The sequence below is a fragment of the Microcebus murinus genome, chromosome 22 (genome assembly GCF_040939455.1).
Source record: "Microcebus murinus isolate Inina chromosome 22, M.murinus_Inina_mat1.0, whole genome shotgun sequence".
Taxonomy (NCBI): Eukaryota; Metazoa; Chordata; class Mammalia; order Primates; family Cheirogaleidae; genus Microcebus; species Microcebus murinus.
The window spans coordinates 19,834,934-19,852,330 of record NC_134125.1 but is presented as its reverse complement, the minus strand read 5'-3'; the positions used below and the strand labels follow the sequence as shown (position 1 = coordinate 19,852,330).

Below are 17,397 nucleotides of genomic sequence, written 5' to 3'. Positions count from 1 at the left end.
TTTCTCTGTTGAAAAAACATGTGTTGCAGGGTGGGAGGAAAATTCTCTATGAGATTAACCTTGTTAATTGAACTATTCAAATTTTTTTCATCCGCTCCCTCTGTTGATTCTGAGAGAGGCATATTCATCTCCGATTGTACCATTATGGATCGGTCATTTTCACCATTCGCTATCAGTCTTTGGTTTATGCATTTCAAAATTATGCTACTATGCTCATAAAGATGTGTGATGGCTAAATTTTAAATTTTTTTGTAGAGACAGGGTCTCATTATGTTTCCCAGACTTGTCTCAAACTCTTGGCCTCAAGCAATCCTCCTGCCTTGGCCTCCCAAAGTGCTGGAATTACAGGCATGAGCTACCGTGCCTGGCCCTACATATGCTTTCTTTCTGTAAATATTTGCCTGGCAAGCCATTTTCCATTCTTATACTGTTTAGTTTTACATGTGTCTCTTTATAAATAGTATATAGTTGGATTTGGGTTTTTTCCCCCTTAATCAGAGCCTCTCTCTTTTAAGAAAAGAATATAATCCATTCACATTTACTTTTGCTTATTTATATATTTTGACTTATCCCTACCATGTTATTTCACATTTTCCACTTACAATGTTTCTAGGGTTTTCTCCTTATATTTTCTGGAATGATTTTTTCTTGTTCTCTGTCTCTCTCGCTCGCTAACTCTCGTGCGTCCTCTGTCTCTCTCTGTCCTGATATTTTAGTTCTATTCTTTTATTACAGTGGTCTTCATGCTCACATGGTCCCTAAAATAATTTAGCAAAACCTTATATCCTCGACAAACTTTGCTTGGCTAAATCAGGCTTCTGAATCTTCTCTTAGGCATATCTGTATGCTTCCTTGTAAAATCCAATTTCAGCAAGAAACCTTGCTAAGTCAGTTTAGCAGGAATCCTCACAGTCCATCTTATCGGGTTCCTCAGCCTCCAATATCCCTGAGGTGATGTCTGATCACTCTGGCCTGTCTTCAGCAAGAATCCTGTTAGGTCAGTTTAGCCTAGAATCCCCCTAACTCCTGATGTTTCCTCTTAGTAATTTTCTATCCTCTGACATCCATACTTGCTCCTTGGCTACAAAATTCCCACTTGCCCGTGTCCTATTTAGAGTAGAGCCCAATCTTCCTTCACCACTGCAAAATCCCATTGCTGTGGTCACTATATCTATTTTGATGGTCCTGGATAAAGTCTTCCTTACAACGCTTAAACAAGTGTCATTAAATCATTTTTTATTTAAGATGCTTCAACATTTTTCTTTTTTTGAAACAGGGTCTTGCTCTGTCACCCAGGCTGGAGTACAGTAATGTCATCATAGCTCACAGCAACCTCAAACTCCTGAGCTCAAGCAATTCTCCTGCCTCAGCCTCCACTGGGACTGGTTAATTTAAAATTTTTTTGTAGAGAACGGATTTCACTATGCTGCCCGGGCTGGTCTCAAACTTCTGACCTTAAGCTGATCCTTCTGCCGCAGCCTCCGAAAGTGCTAAGATTACAGATGTGAGCCACTGAGCCTGGCCATGATGAGAAATTCTAGATGTTAAATAAAAATGTGTAAGAGGATGGCCAGGTATGATGGCTAATGCCTGTAATCCCAGCACCTTGGGAAGCTGGGGTGGGAGGATCGCTTGAGCCCAGGAGTTAGAGACCAGCCTGGACATCATAGCGAGACCTCATCTCAAAAAAAAAAGGAAACACAAAACTAAACCACCAAACCCCAAACGATCTGAATAAACATTACTGAGCAAGAAAATGACGCTTTGTGAGCGTGTTTCCAACCGCCCATCAGCTCGTAGGTCTGACGCTCCAAGAAGAATGAAAAAGATTGTTTGTGTTAAACGACACACGAAGGGTCATTAGCGGAAAAAAATCTTTTTTAAACAAAGGATATAACCATATTTAGCTGTACAACGAGAGAAATTTATCTGTGCATAAAATTAATTTTTTCAGGCATTGAAATACATCTTTTGTAAGGTTTTTTTAATAAAGGCAGATTAAGTCGAGTTTATTAAAACTTAAAAAAAAAGTTTAATCTCATAAAAGCTTTCTTCTAACCATAAAAAATCATTCTGCATTGAGCTATCATAGCAATTAAAATCAGTAAATATTTTATAAAAATGTATCAAAATTATATATATTCTAAATTTTGATAATTATTAAACATAAAAAGTCAATTGTTAAAATGGCCCTCCAGATTCATGAATCAATGCATGACTAGCACTTATTGCTTGAATTTAACAAATTTCAGCACAAATTTCATTCCTTTTTTTAAAAAATTAATTAAGAAACTATTTTTTAGAGCAGCTTTAGGTTCATGGCACAGTTGAGCAGAAAGTACAGAGAGTTCCTGTATGCCCTCATCCCCACACATGCGTGACTTCCCCCACTATTGAAATTCTCCACCACAGAGTGGTGCATTTGTTACAATCAGTGAACCTACATTGACACATCATTATCACCCAATGTCCACAGTTTACATTATGGTTCATTAAAGTTAATCAACACTCTTGGTGTTGGACATTTGAGGTTTTTGTTTTTCTTAGAGACAGAGTCTCAATGGAGCACAGTGGCATAATCATAGCTCACTGTAACCTCAAACTTCTAGGCTCAAATGATCCTCTGCCTCAGCCTTCCATGTAGCTAGGACCACAATGTCCAGTTACTTTTAAAATTTGTTGTAGAGATGGGGGTCTTGCTGTGTTGCCCAGACTGGTCTTGAACTCCTGGCCTCAAGTGATCCTCCTGCTTTGTCCTCCCAAAAGTGATGTGATTACAGGCATGAGCCACTGTGCCCCACCTGAATTCTGACAAATGGATAATGACATGTATCCAACACTGTAGTATCATACAGAATAGTTTTTTTTTTTTTTTTGGCATATTATGGGGGTACAGATTTTAAGGTTTCAATAAATGCCCATTTCCAGAATAGTTTTACTACCCTAAAAATGTTCCTTTTTCATTAAAAAAATGTAATTGCCCCAAAACTTTGCTCATATAACCAAGTGAATGGGAATAAAAGGCATTTTGTTATAACAAAGTCCTTCGATTCTTGGAACAACTTTCAAGTTAGAAGACAAATCACATAGTGACCTATCATCAAAAATTATATTTACTGAACTCTCAGCTGACAATTCAATTTTGTCTTCCATTAACTTTATTGAAAATGAAGACTTAGAACCACTGGAATTGGAAACGGACTTGATACTCAATGATGAGGGTCATTTCCTTTCTCAATACCGCCACCAATAGCTAGATCGATCTATTTGGTTGGAGCCCTAGAGGTTTTGCTACTTCAGAGCAACATACCTCAGGAGGATTAAACCTGGGTGAGAAGAGGATCTCCTCTTTTGCACACTGTGGCAAGAGAGGTGGGAAAAACCACCTGCTGCAGAGGCACTGTTTTCTTAGGCATATGGATTTTTTTTTTTTTTTTGAGACAAAGTCTCACTGTGTTGCCCCGGCTAGAGTGCCGTGGCGTCAGCCTAGCTCACAGCAACCTCAAACTCCTGGGCTCAAGCAGTCCTACTGCCTCAGCCTCCCCAGTAGCTGGGACTACAGGTACATGCCACCATGCCCGGCTATTTTTTTTTTCTATTTCTAGTTGTTTGGCTAATTTATTTCTATTTATAGTAGAGACGGGGTCTCGCTCTTGCTCAGGCTGGTCTAGAACTCCTGAGCTCAAGCAATCCTCCCACCTCGGCCTCCCAGAGTGCTACGATTATAGGCGTGAGCCACCGTGCCCGGCCGGCACATGGATTTTGAAAAAAGATTTTATCCATGTGCCCATATGTGGCTTGAAAAGTCTTTAAGAACCCTTAGGAATACATGCAGCCAGTTCTAAAGTCACTATTAACACATCTATCTGTGCTAATTGTGTCTGGGATTAATCATGCTGCATACCTTTCCCCTCCCCCAACAAGGCAGGAATAGAGCACACTTTTATTTTCCTTCCTTCTCTCCTTTTTACCTGTGCCATCTTCCACACTGAAATCATCTAGACCAAACTGTCTAATGGAAATACAATGCAAGCCAGACCAGGCACCGTGGTTCATGCCTGTAGGGAGGCCAAGTAGGGAGGATCACTTGAGGCCAGGAGTTCATGACCAGCCTGAGCAAAAGTGAGACCCCGTCTTTACAAAAAATAGAAAAATTAGTGGGGCAAGGTGGCACACACCTGTTGTTCTAGCCACTTGGGAGGCTGAGGCAGAGGGATGGCTTGAGCCCAGGAGTTTGAGGTTACAGAGAGCTATGATGATGCCACTGCACTCTAGCCCAGGTGACAGAGCAAGACCCTGTCTCTAAAAAAAATAAATAAATAAATAACAATAATGGTAGCCACTTATATAATTTAAAATTTCATATAAAATTAATTTTAATAAATCAGTATATTTAACCTCAAATATTAAACATACAATCATTTCAACATATAATCAATATAAAAATGACTGAGATATTTTTCTGTTTTTCATACTAAGTCTTCATATCCAGTGTGTATTTCATACTGCAACACAGTTTTGGGGGGGCTTTTTAAATTTTATTTTTTCAAGAAAGGGAGAGCCAGGGTCTGTTCCGTCCAAACACTGTTGAAGCAAGGGACAGAGCCATGGGACCACCCAACGCACTGCTGGTGGGGGGCGGCTTTTAATTATGGTAAAATGCATGTAATATAAATTTTAACATCTTAACCATTTCTATTTAATAGTACATTCAAATTGTTGCACAACCATTCAGACTTGCCATATTTCAAGTGTTCAACAGCCACGTGTGGCCAGTAGCTACGTACTAGCAGTTCTTGAATTTCAGTTTCATATTTTTGCTTTTTTTCCTCTTTTCACATTTATATTTATTTAGACTGTTTTACTCGCTTCTTTGCTCATCACTGCTTGTTGCATTTCACAAAGACTGAGAACTTTGTATTTTATATATACAGCTCTTATCACAGGTGCCTAGTAAATGTTTTAAAACATTAATGGCACCTGATGCAAGAATTATCAGACTTATCTTAGAGGATATGAAACTGTTCAAGGGTTTAGACTTGAGTGTTCAAGACTTCATGGACAGCAATCTGTAGTGCCTCAAATTACTGTTTTCAGTATGATTTAAAATGTTTGTCAAAAAGATAAAAGCCTTGAAAAAAAGCTGGGGGAGTGAATTTCAGCATTCCACCCCTATCTCATTAACCAAGACCAAAGTGCAATCCATCCACTTTTTCTCCTGTGACCCAGCATCTTGTGCTATCTCCATACAGTTACTCATTCATACCCTGCTCTACTAAAAGCGGCCTCAGGCATTTTCTTTTTATGGTTTAAATTTCTCTGAATTTCCCTGGGATTTCTCACACAGTGCCAGACATTCTCTTGACGTTAATAACTGTTAGCTTAATAAATAAAAGGTTGCATGACAGTGACATGACTTTTCTGAGCCTCTTACAGCTTTCCAAGGTCTTTAACATAAACCTGTAGGTTTCCACTGGAAGACACCTCCAAAGACTTCTCCCAAATTGTCCCAGAGGCCAGGAGTGAGTCTTCCCACATCTGGAGGGATATGAGAACCCAAGTAGCCCAAGCTGATGAGAGTTAAAAAGGTGGGAGGTTTCTTTGTCCTGCAGAAGCTCTGATCATTCCCATCTCTTTTCCAGTCCTCAGAAACAGCGTGTGCTCAGGTCGCCCTGAGTAAAGCTAGCCCAATTTAAAGAAATGGTGGTGGATTTCCCTTTGCCAACGTGGAGAAAATGAACATTTGTTAGCAGACGCATGGCCCAGCCCTGGGAAAAGCCAAAACTGTGTCCCTTTAAAGGGACTAGATATCAAGAGATGTAATTGCTTTTAGTTCCTTTTTTCCATCCTGTTCCCTCCCTGCCAAAATATAACTGATATAATAACATATCATATAATAACTGATATAACATATAATAACATATAAATATATCTGACTTAATAACACCAAAGAATTACTTAGAAACCTGCTAATCGTAACATTCCATTTTCTACATATCTCCCAGCTACCAACCTTACTAATCTTTGCATCCCTAGAATCTGGAACAGAGCTGAGCACAGAGAAGGAAGCAATAACTACTTGTTAAAGAAAGTATTGCTTTGTAATTCTAGGGAGCTGAACATTTTGGAATCAGCTTCAAAAACAGTGAACATGTCTCTCTCAGTTTCGCATGGAACAAAAAAATTTAAGAAACGGAAAAAAGCGTAATACATATGAGAAGCGTTCCCGGGTTTCTCCATATTATTATGCAATGCGTGTCTAAATTGCTCCCTTGGTGATGTCTGGAGGCCTCGCTTTGGCCAGGCCTGGCAGGAGCCTCGACCTCCCCGCGCTGGGGGACTCTGGGCAGACCCCGGGGTCTCCTCATTAAAATAAGAATAATATACGCTCATAGTACAAAGTCTAGAAATGCAAAAACTAAGTATGTACTCCCACCACCCGGAGATACTAATCCCACCTATGCTTTATTAAGCCCTTACTATTGCTAAGCTCAGTTATAAAATGAGCGATCTCATCTCCTAAAGACGCTATTTCGCAGTTCCCCAGGCTTTCGTCTAACCCGGGCGCGCTCTGCGCCCCCTCCCGGCTTTCTGCTCCGCTCCGGCCCGAGAGACGCCCGCGACGGAATCAGGTTGAGGTAATATGTCAGTCCCGGTAGAAACCCGTCAGTCTGGAAATCTCTCGGTTTGAAGCTAAATTCTGCCACTCCGGGTGAAGATTAGTCAGCCCAGCGGGAAAATCCGTTGGTTGAGGAAACCGTCGGCCTCGTCCCGAGCCCCGCCCGCGAGGGCCAGGGTCCCCTCGGCTCCCCTGGCCAGGACGGCGCCCGCCACGCCGGACGTCCTAGCCACGCCCCCGCCGTGCCCTCCAGACCAATGGGCGCCGAGCTCGGCCGGGCGTCACATGGCGCTGGCCAATCACGGAGGGCCACGACTGTAGAAAGTCTGGGCGCGGCGGGGGTGGCCGCTGGGCAGCGGCGGCGGACGCTCGCGTAGACACTCTCGGGCCATGGTGGTGGTGGCAGCCGCGCCGAGCCCGGCCGACGGGGCCCCCAAAGTGCTGCTTCTGTCCGGTCAGCCCGCCACCGCCGCCGGAGCCCCGGCCGGCCGGGCCCTGCCGCTCATGGTGCCGGCCCAAGGAGGGGCCGGCCCGGAGGCGGCGAGCGGGGGGCCGCCCCAGGCGCGCAAGCGACAGCGCCTCACGCACCTGAGCCCCGAGGAGAAGGCGCTGAGGAGGTGGGCGAGGGGCCGGGGTCCGGGCCGCATCTGAAGCCGGGCGGGGCGCTGGCCGCCCCACGGCACCCTCGGGCGCCTCGGGCCCGGCGGGTGCGGTGCCTGCGTGGCGGGGCGGGGCGGGGCAGGAAGCGGGCTGACCGGATCCGCCGCGCCGGGTGCGATCCCGGCTGCCCGGGCCTTTTCTCTCTACTTCCCGGTCTCATTAGAGGTGGCTGGAGCTGGGGATGCGGGCACCTGGGCTCCAGGCCCTCTTGCTGTGAACTCGGGCTGTAACCTGGAGTCGATTAGCCTCTTCCTGATTTACCTACCTGTTTTTGGAGGGGCGTGGAGCCGAAACGACGGCGCTGTGGAAAGGGTCCAGCGCAGTCTCTGCGCTCTTACGACCTGCTTCAAGAGGTCGTTGGGAAGATTGAGACATGCATATGATGTCCTCCGTAGACGTTCGTTCTTTTGTGATCATTGTGCCTTTTGTGATTTATTAAATGTCTCCTTGAGCAATCACGGGCCCAGTCATCAGGGCACCGCCTAGGATCGCAACACTGGGGCGAGAGGCACTAGCCTCTCCCTGTTCTAAATTGGGCTTGCGGAGGGAGGCTTTATGTCATAGCAGGATTGCAGGCTTCACTAGACAGATTTCATGAGTCCAGGTTGGGAGAACTGGAGTCAGGAATCAGCGGGGGAGTGGAAGGGGGAGGAGGAAAGTTTCTTATGATGCAAGATGAATAGTGTTTGTGTCTAGCCCTCTTGCTGAGGCCGGGATGAGGCTGAGGTGGATGATGCAATATGGGAGAGAATAAAGCAGGTCTTCAAACCAGATTGACCAAAGACCGTGTTGTTTTTTTTTTGAGACAGAGTCTCGCTTTGTTGCCCAGGCTAGAGTGAGTGCCATGGCGTCAGCCTAGCTCACAGCAACCTCAAACTCCTGGGCTCAAGCGATCCTCCTGCCTCAGCCTCCCGGGTAGCTGGGACTACAGGCATGCGCCACCATGCCCGGCTAATTTTTTGTATATATGTTTTTAGTTGTCCAATTAATTTCTTTCTATTTATAGTAAAGATGGGGTCTCATTCAGGCTGGTTTTGAACTCCTGACCTCTAGCAATCCACCCGTCTCGACCTCCCAGAGTGCTAGGATTACAGGCGTGAGCCCCATCCGGCCAGTGTTTTTTGTTTTATTTTTTTGAGGGGAGGAGCCTGAAGTGTATTTTACCATTAGTCTGCCTTATACTGTACATTAAAATGAAAGCACCAGCTGGTCATGTTTTCAAGTAAGATATAAATAAGGTTTGAGATGACTCAGTGTGGTGCGTTTCTTCTCTTCTCAGGAAACTGAAAAACAGAGTAGCAGCTCAGACTGCCAGAGATCGAAAGAAAGCTCGAATGAGTGAGCTGGAACAGCAAGTGGTAGATTTGGAAGAAGAGGTAAAATTACTTAAGGCCAAACTCTTATCCATTGTGTATCTTTCTTTTGTGAATGTTCTGATGTTTGCTGCCTATCCCAAGACTTGAGTCTCTGTTGGAATACAATTGATTATGTGATTAAAAGTTAAACTAAGGGTAGACAAGTAGTTAGGAAGTGCTAAAGCTTGAGAGCAGAAGTGATTGATCCTCTGGCATTCGGTGCTAACTCTGTGTCAAAGTTGGTGAATTAAAGAATGTTTAGCAAGTTTGTACTAAGAAATTAGCAAAAGCAGATGGGAAATCATTGCCTATACTTGACATTCCTCCTGGCTTGACCAAAAGTTCACTAAAGGTTCCTTCCCCTTCTATGTCCACCTGTTATCTAATCTTGTTGCCAGTTACACATCTTCAAGATTCAAGGATTTATTTATATTGCTCTTTTTAAAGTTTGAATCATTAGCTGATTCTTGTAAAACATGAATCATTCGGGAACAGAGGTTTTTAAAATTTTGGTTTTTATAGTCTACCGCTATTACTTTTATTATTACTTGCCAGCTCAAAATAGTTTTTTAAAACCTCATATCTAAATTAAAGCCACAAATCACTCTTTTTTTTTTTTTTGAGACAGAGTCTCACTTTGTTGCCTGGGCTAGAGTGCCGTGGTGTCAGCCTAGCTCACAGCAACCTCAAACTCCTGGGCTCAAGCAATCCTCCTGCCTCAGCCTCCCGAGTAGCTGGGACTACAGGCATGCACCACCATGCCCGGCTAATTTTTTCTATACATATTAGTTGGCCAATTAATTTTCTTTCTATTTATAGTAGAGACAGGGTCTCGATCTTGCTCAGGCTGGTTTCGAACTCCTGACCTCAAGCAATCCGCCTGCCTCGGCCTCCCAGAGTGCTAGGATTACAGGCGTGAGCCACCTCGCCCGGCCACAAATCATTCTTTACTGAAGTCTATATTAGTAGTTAGAGGCATTGTGTTATTCTGGACCCCATGAAATGTCACTTAAATAGTTTTTCATAATTATGGTCAAGCCTTCTAGTACATATCTTGAACAACTGCATGAGCATAGAATATTCCAAAAGCTCAAGAAGGTAAGGAACTAATTGTAGAAAAATTTCATCAAATAGATTCCCTCCCCATTAAATTACAAAGAAATCAAGTGATTCTTAAGTGAAAGGATTAGACGTTTTAATAGTGTCCTATGAACTATCTTCCAGAATCAAAAACTTTTGCTAGAAAATCAGCTTTTACGAGAGAAAACTCATGGCCTTGTAGTTGAGAACCAGGAGTTAAGACAGCGCTTGGGAATGGATGCCCTGGTTACGGAAGAGGAGGCGGAAGCCAAGGTAAATCATCTCTTTTATGTGGTATACCTGTGAGAACTGGTTCCAAGTGACATGACCCAGTGATCATGTTTATAGACTTAGATTTCTGATCAAAAGTTCATGAAATTTTCCTTTAGTTTTAAGACATTTCCATGCAGGCTGGGTATTCTTTAATGACACATTCATTTTTTAAGTGTTTAGTGATCAGTACTAAGTTCTAATAATTAAAACAAATTACATAACTCTCTAAGAACAAGTACTAACAAATGCTAGTAGCCAACAAGATGCACAATGCAAGCATCAAGGAGAACCAGAGTAAGAGAGCCAGTCAAATCAGACTTTGCTACAAAAATTATAGTAGTTCTTTTATGAATATGGATTCATTGTGATAGTGATATCTCTCTGATAATAGAAGGGTGACATATGAGTTTTAGTCTATGCATTAAGGCTAATTTGATGACAACAGGGCAGTTTTACTCTGTGAAGGTAATATTCAGGAAGAACTTTAAAATCACTGTTGAATGTTTCATTTGCACAGAAAATCACTTCGAGAAGTTAGTCCTAGCCCCCACACTTTTCTTTTGAGGAGGACTTAAGAAAGTGGAATTTAAAATGGCTCTAAAGAATAGTTTTCTATTGAAAGTTGAGAATCATAGCTGTCTCCTGGCAGCATTTCCTTGGGGATTTGCAGCTGTTTATTCACTTTGGTCTTTCCTCCCAGGGGAATGGAGTGAGGCTGGTGGCCGGGTCTGCTGAGTCCGCAGCACTCAGACTACGTGCACCTCTGCAGCAGGTGCAGGCCCAGTTGTCACCCCTCCAGAGCATCTCCCCGTGGATTCTGATGGTGTTGACTCTTCAGACTCAGAGGTAGGGATTATTCTTACTGAAGAGCTGTTTCACTACTTAATTCCATCTGTTTATTGCCTGACATCCTTAACTAGACAGGAGGGCAGAAGTTAGTTTTGGTGGGTTAGAGGTGAACATCGACTACCTATCCAGGTGATTCAGGACATGGAGCGAGGTGGAGACAAATGGGTCTGTGGGTCCTGAGGTCATCTTATAGCATAATGATCAATTTAAATTATGGAACTAAGTATTCTAGGTATAATAGATTCTCAAGTGTATTCTTTTTATTTTTTTGAGAGTGTCTGTCTCTGTTGCCCAGGCTAGAATGCAGTGGCATTGTCATAGCTCACTGCAACCTCAAATGCCTGGGCTCAGGTGATCCTCCAGCCTCAGCTTCCTGACTACTGGTGTGCACCATCATGCCTGGCTAATTTTTCTAATTTTTGTAGAGACAGGGTCTCACTATATTGTTCAGGCTCTTCTTGAACTCCTGGCCTTAAGGGATTTTCTCTCCTTGGCCTCCCAAAGTGCTAGGATTATAGATGTGAACCTCTATGCCCAGCCTCTCAAATGTATCCTAACATTGTACTCCATTTGATTTTTGCCTCTTGCAGTCTGATATCCTGTTGGGCATTCTGGACAACTTGGACCCAGTCATGTTCTTCAAATGTCCTTCCCCAGAGTCTGCCAGCCTGGAGGAGCTCCCAGAGGTCTACCCAGAAGGACCCAGTTCCTTACAAGCCTCCCTTTCTCTATCAATGGGGACGTCATCAGCCAAGCTGGAAGCCATTAATGAACTAATTCGTTTTGACCACATATATACCAAGCCCTTAGTCTTAGAGATACCCTCTGAGACAGAGAGCCAAGCTAATGTGGTAGTGAAAATCGAGGAAGCACCTCCTAGTCCCTCAGAAAATGATCACCCTGAATTCATTGTCTCAGTGAAGGAAGAACCTGTAGAAGATGACTTCATTCCAGAGCTGGGTATCTCAAATCTACTTTCATCCAGCCACTGCCTGAAGCCATCTTCCTGCCTGCTGGATGCTTATAGTGACTGTGGATATGAGGCCTCCCCTTCCCCCTTCAGTGACATGTCCTCTCCACTTGGTGTAAACCACTCTTGGGAGGATACTTTTGCCAATGAACTCTTTCCCCAGCTGATTAGTGTCTAAGGAATAATCCAATACTGTTGTCCTTTTTCTATCACACTGCCTGGAGGTTAGCAGAGAAGCCCATCTGTGCTTCATTCAAAAAGCCAAAGTAGAGAGTATAAATTCCTAGAGCATTCCTCTAAAGTATTTGTCTGTTCAAACCTTACAGATGACCCAAAGTATTGTCTTTTGACATCTGGCGGTACGAAGTATTCAGATGTATTACTATAAATCAGAACTATAGCTTTTGAGGTTATACTTTTAAGGGTGGTAGTTTGCCCTAAAGTACTTATGTAAAGGTCATTGCTCAAGTGTCTTAAAGTAGACATGGAATTTATGAATGGCCCTTTATCATTTCTCTTCCCTCGTGGCATCCCAGGCTTGCCTCCAATTTTAGGTCCTTTAGTTTGCTACTGCAAGCAGAGAAAACACCTATCTGAGGGGGCTCCTTCTCCCTCACGGACAGTTCAAGGAAAGATCAAGAATCTTTTGTAAAATTATGGAAATTTACTATGTAAATGCTTGATGGAATCTTTTCCTGCTAGTGTATCTTCTGAAAGGTGCTTTCTCCATTTATTTAAAACTACCCATGCAATTAAAAACTGCAATGCAGCATCCTTGTTCTTTGATTTCTTCTAGGGCCTGTAAGTCTTATTTTCTCTCTAGATGTTTCCATTTGCTATGGAAGTAATTTATCCAACTAAAGTAAGCATGCCACTTTTTAAAGTCACTGAAGGCTTTTCCACCTCAATTACTGCTTGCTTCAATTCCTGGCTGCCATAAGCGATATAATCTACATTTTTTTTTTTTTTTTTTGAGACAGAGTCTCACTTTGTTGCCCAGGCTAGAGTGAGTGCCGTGGCGTCAGCCTGGCTCACAGCAACCTCAATCTCCGGGGCTCAGCGATCCTCCTGCCTCAGCCTCCCGAGTAGCTGGGACTACAGGCATGCGCCACCATGCCCGGCTAATTTTTTCTATATATATTAGTTGGCCAATTAATTTCTTTGTATTTATAGTAGAGACGGGGTCTCGCTCTTGCTCAGGCTGGTTTCGAACTCCTGACCTCGAGCAATCCGCCCGCCTCGGCCTCCCAGAGAGCTAGGATTACAGGCGTGAGCCACCGCCCCCGGCCATAATCTACATTTTGAACAATGATTATCTTTCTGACAGTTTCAACATAATTGACCTGTTTCACAACTAGTAAGTGGCAAATTAGAGCCATAACCTGTTTGCTGTGCCATCTTGTAAATGTTAAAGGAAGACATGACACCAAAGATCAAGGTGCTCTTGCTATTGTGGGGATCACGAGCATTTTCTAGGTTCAAATTTCCTGGTTTCAACTCTACCACTGGTGAGCTGGGTAGCCTTGGGATATATCCTTATTTTATCATCTGTAAAGGGAGAATAATAGTATCTCTAAAGGTTGTTGAGAGGATTCAGAGATGATGGCATTATAAGCACTTAGTATATATGTCAGGCACTATCCTAAACACTCAAACATTAGCAATTATCTCCTAATCTACTTTGGAAGGTTTTTGTTTTTATTTTGAGATAGGCTCTCACTCTGCTGCCAAGACTAGAGTACAGTAACATCATCGTAGCTCACTGCAACTTCAAACTCCTGGGCTCAAGTAATCCTCCTGCCTCAGCCTTCCTAGTAGCTGGGACTACAGGTACACACCACCACACCAAGCTAATTTTTCTATTTTTTGTAGAGATGGGGGTCTTGTTCTTTTTCAGGCTGATCTCCAACTGCTGACCTCAAGCAACCCTCCTGCCTCGGCCTCCCAGAGTGCTAGGATTATAGGCATGAGCCACTGTGCCCAGCCTGGTAGGGCTTTAATTTCTTCCAGGATATTTACTCAAGAACTTGGTTCAGGCCCGGCAAGGTGGGTGGCTCACGCCTGTAATCCTGGCCGAGGTGGGAGGATTGCTTAAGGTCAGGAGTTCAAAACCAGCCTGAGTGAGACCCCGTCTCTACTAAAAATAGATATTAATTGAACAAACTAAAAATATATACACAAAAAATTAGCCGGGCATGGTGGCGCACGCCTGTAGTCCCAGCCACTCGGGAGGCTGAGGCAGTAGGATCACTTAAGTCCAGGAGTTTGAGGTTGCTGTGAGCTAGGATGACGCCACGGCACTCACTCTAGCCTGGGCAAAAAAAGAACTTGTTTCACCAAACAATAAACCTGTTGAAAATATCCTAGGGTGGACATGGTAGCTCACACCAAAAATGCTGGCACTTTGGGAGGCTGAGGCAGAATTGCTTGAGGCTAGGAATTTGAGATTATAGGGAGCTATAAGCCACTACTCTCCCTGGGTGACAGAGCGAGACTGTCTCTCAAAACAAAACAAAACCTAGAGACATCAGTATAACCCCAGGACTACAGAGACATGATAACCTCATCTTTCACAGTGCATCTTTTCCTTGGGAATCTTCTTATAAGGTATTAGAGGAGCTCCCACATCTATAAAAATTATTTCACTTAGGCTGGGTGCAGTGGCCCGAGGCAGGCGGATTCCTCGAGATCAAGAGTTCGAAACCAGCCTGAGGAAGAGCGAGATTCTGTCTCTACTATAAATACAAAGAAATTAATTGGCCAACTAATATATATAGAAAAAATTAGCCGGGCATGGTGGTGCATGCCTGTAGTCCCAGCCACTCGGAAGGCTGAGGCAGAAAGATTGCTTGAGCCCAGGAGTTTGAGGTTGCTGTGAGCTAGGCTGATGCCACGGCACTCACTCTAGCCTGGACAACAAAGCGAGACTCTATTTAAAAAAAAAAAAAGGAAAATTTTTTTTTCACTTACCCTAGCAGATGAAATCATTCTATGCCAATTTAGCAATTAAATGGTATGTTCCCTATTAAGATTAACTCTTTTTTTTTTTTTTGAGACAAAGTCTCACTTTGTTGCTCAGGCTAGAGTGAGTGCTGTGGCATCAGCCTAGCTCACAGCAACCTCAAACTCCTGGGCTCAAGTGATCCTTCTGCCTCAGCCTCCCGAGTGGCTGGGACTACAGGCATGCGCCACCATGCCCGGCTAATTTTTTCTATATATATTTTTAGTTGGTCAATTAGTTTCTTTGTATTTTTAGTGGAGATGGGGTCTCACTCAGGCTGGTTTCGAACTCTTGACCTTGAACAATCCACCCGCCTCGGCCTCCCAGAGTGCTAGAATTACAGGCGTGAGCCACCGCGCCTGGCCTAAGACTAACTCTTAATAAAGAGCCAAAGTGAGTGAGTAGAAAAAAGGAGACAGGATTCAGAGAATTGCAAACAGCAAGGCAAACCCAGCTATAGTTTCAGCCACATACAAGGGAATGACCCTGGGGTGGTGACTGGAGGCATGTCCATAAGCATACCTGAAGGTTAGTCAGCCTAAGATCTGGTCGCTGAAGTCAGAGCCCAATCCTAGTGCTCAGCAACGCAAGCTAGCTTAGGCTCAGGGTTTTTATATTGTAAATGTAGGACAGCCTACAGCTGTCACCATAATCAAAAATCTTATCTCACCTGATTTTCTGTAACTGAAAACTTAAGTGCCAAGAATCTATTTAGGAATTTTATAGGCAGAGGTAAAATGCAAATATATATTAGCCTCTATCATAATAGCATATGGATCTGGAGGCTGAGGCTAAAGTCATTTACATTCAATGACATCACATGAAAGCAGCAGCTATACTAACGGGACAGGACATATGTAACCTGTGTAGATTATCAGAGTTTTCATTTCCTGCACAGATGGATGAAAATTACTAAGCATTGTGTTCAGCTTTGAGAAAACACCTGGTATTCAGTAAAATGTGGTGGTATTCAAGGACATTTTCATATTGAAACACCAAATTGAATGGTTAAAACTAAAAATCAAGACCTTCCTGCAAAACCAAAGCAAGATTTCCATTAAGTGCAGAGGGTTATTTCATAATTGATATTAAAGATGCAGGTGACAAGATGTCTGCACACCATTTCCCTGAGCCTTTAACACCAACCTACATCTGCATCCTTGCTTTTTACTGGAGCAGAGACAAAGTAGGGACTGAACTCTAGGCAGAAGGTAACACTATCCACTCTAAGCATATTTTAAGGCATCAGTTAAATTCTTGTCTCCTTAAGAACTGAATCTTTACTTTTGTGACTTCTAATTTTAAAGTTTGTTAAGAAACAGGAAGACTGACTTGTTTATCTACCAAACAATTGTTGAAAGACATCACAACATTGTCTTGCTAGAGCTGTAGTCTAAACACTATTCTAATTTCATCTACTTCATCTATCAATTACCACTTGATAGTCTGAAGAACTAGGGAAATAATGGAGATGGAAGATTTGAACCAACTGATACATACTACATACACTAAACTATATTCCCTCAAGGAATTTAATGTTACAGTGCCTGAACCATACTTCATTGTAGATTATTTCAATGAAATGTAAATGATAACATCTAGGTCAGGCGTGGTAGTTCATGACTGTAATCCCAGCACTATGGGAGGCTGAGGCAAGACCACTTGAGACCAGAAGTTCGAAACCAGCCTGGGCAACATAGTGAGACCCCATCTCCACAAAATATTAGCTAGGCATGGTGGTACATGCATGTAGTCCTCCCTACTTGGGAGGCTGAGGTGGGAGGATCACTTGAGCTCAGGAATTCCAGGTTACAGTGAGCTATTATCAGGCCACTGTACTCTAGCCTGGGGAACAGAACAAGACCCTATCCAAAAAAAAAAAAGAAGACAACATCTTAGGTATTGCTGCAAAAAGACTCTGTGAAAACTAACTGGTGCAGTGGAAAGAATGCTGGACCTGATGAGTTGGACCTGATGAGTGCTAAATTGTCACTATCTACTTAGGCTTTAGTCTCCAAACCTGCAAAATAAAGAAATTAGATAAATTTTAGCTTTGATTTCCAAATTTTGGTTAAAAACAAGATAATATCCTTTGTTTTCTGTAACTGAAACCCAAACTTAACTTCCCTGCTCAACAAGTCAGGGAAGTACATTTATCAAAGAGTAACTGTAAATATGCAGGCAATACTGCCACCCAGTGACCTGTCAACTCTTAGGAAAGGAACAACCATGTAATAATATTGAATTTTCTATTCCCCATTCGAAAGATCCCAAACCCCTCTCTGTTAACTCTGTATATCACTTCCAACTCCACATTTGAACATTTTTGAAGACATAGTCACCACTGCCATCTGAATACCGACAACAGCAGTGAACTGCTCCGAGTGGAAACATTCTACGGATTTTAGAACAGCAAAACATAGCCTGCTTATTTTGGAAATAGCTAGTTTCATTATGAAAAATCCTTTAACTCAACCCTTCAGGATAAATTTAAGTCAGTCCCTCACTGATATGAATGCTGCTTCAATTACAATTTACAGGAAAACAAAGAGATATCTATTACTTAAGTGCAGAAATAACAAATATCTCA

General features: G+C 43.0%; 1 protein-coding gene across 1 annotated transcript; it reads left to right on the top strand.

Annotated features, from left to right (window-relative positions):
• Positions 1–6,939: 6,939 nt before the first annotated feature.
• On the top strand, positions 6,940–12,578 carry XBP1 (X-box binding protein 1). Its single transcript, XM_012763819.3, is given in 6 exon segments — positions 6,940–7,236; positions 8,559–8,655; positions 9,859–9,987; positions 10,688–10,747; positions 10,750–10,833; positions 11,427–12,578. Coding segments are annotated over 6 exon segments (1,155 nt in total). The 5' UTR covers positions 6,940–7,009; the 3' UTR covers positions 11,985–12,578.
• Positions 12,579–17,397: the final 4,819 nt, after the last annotated feature.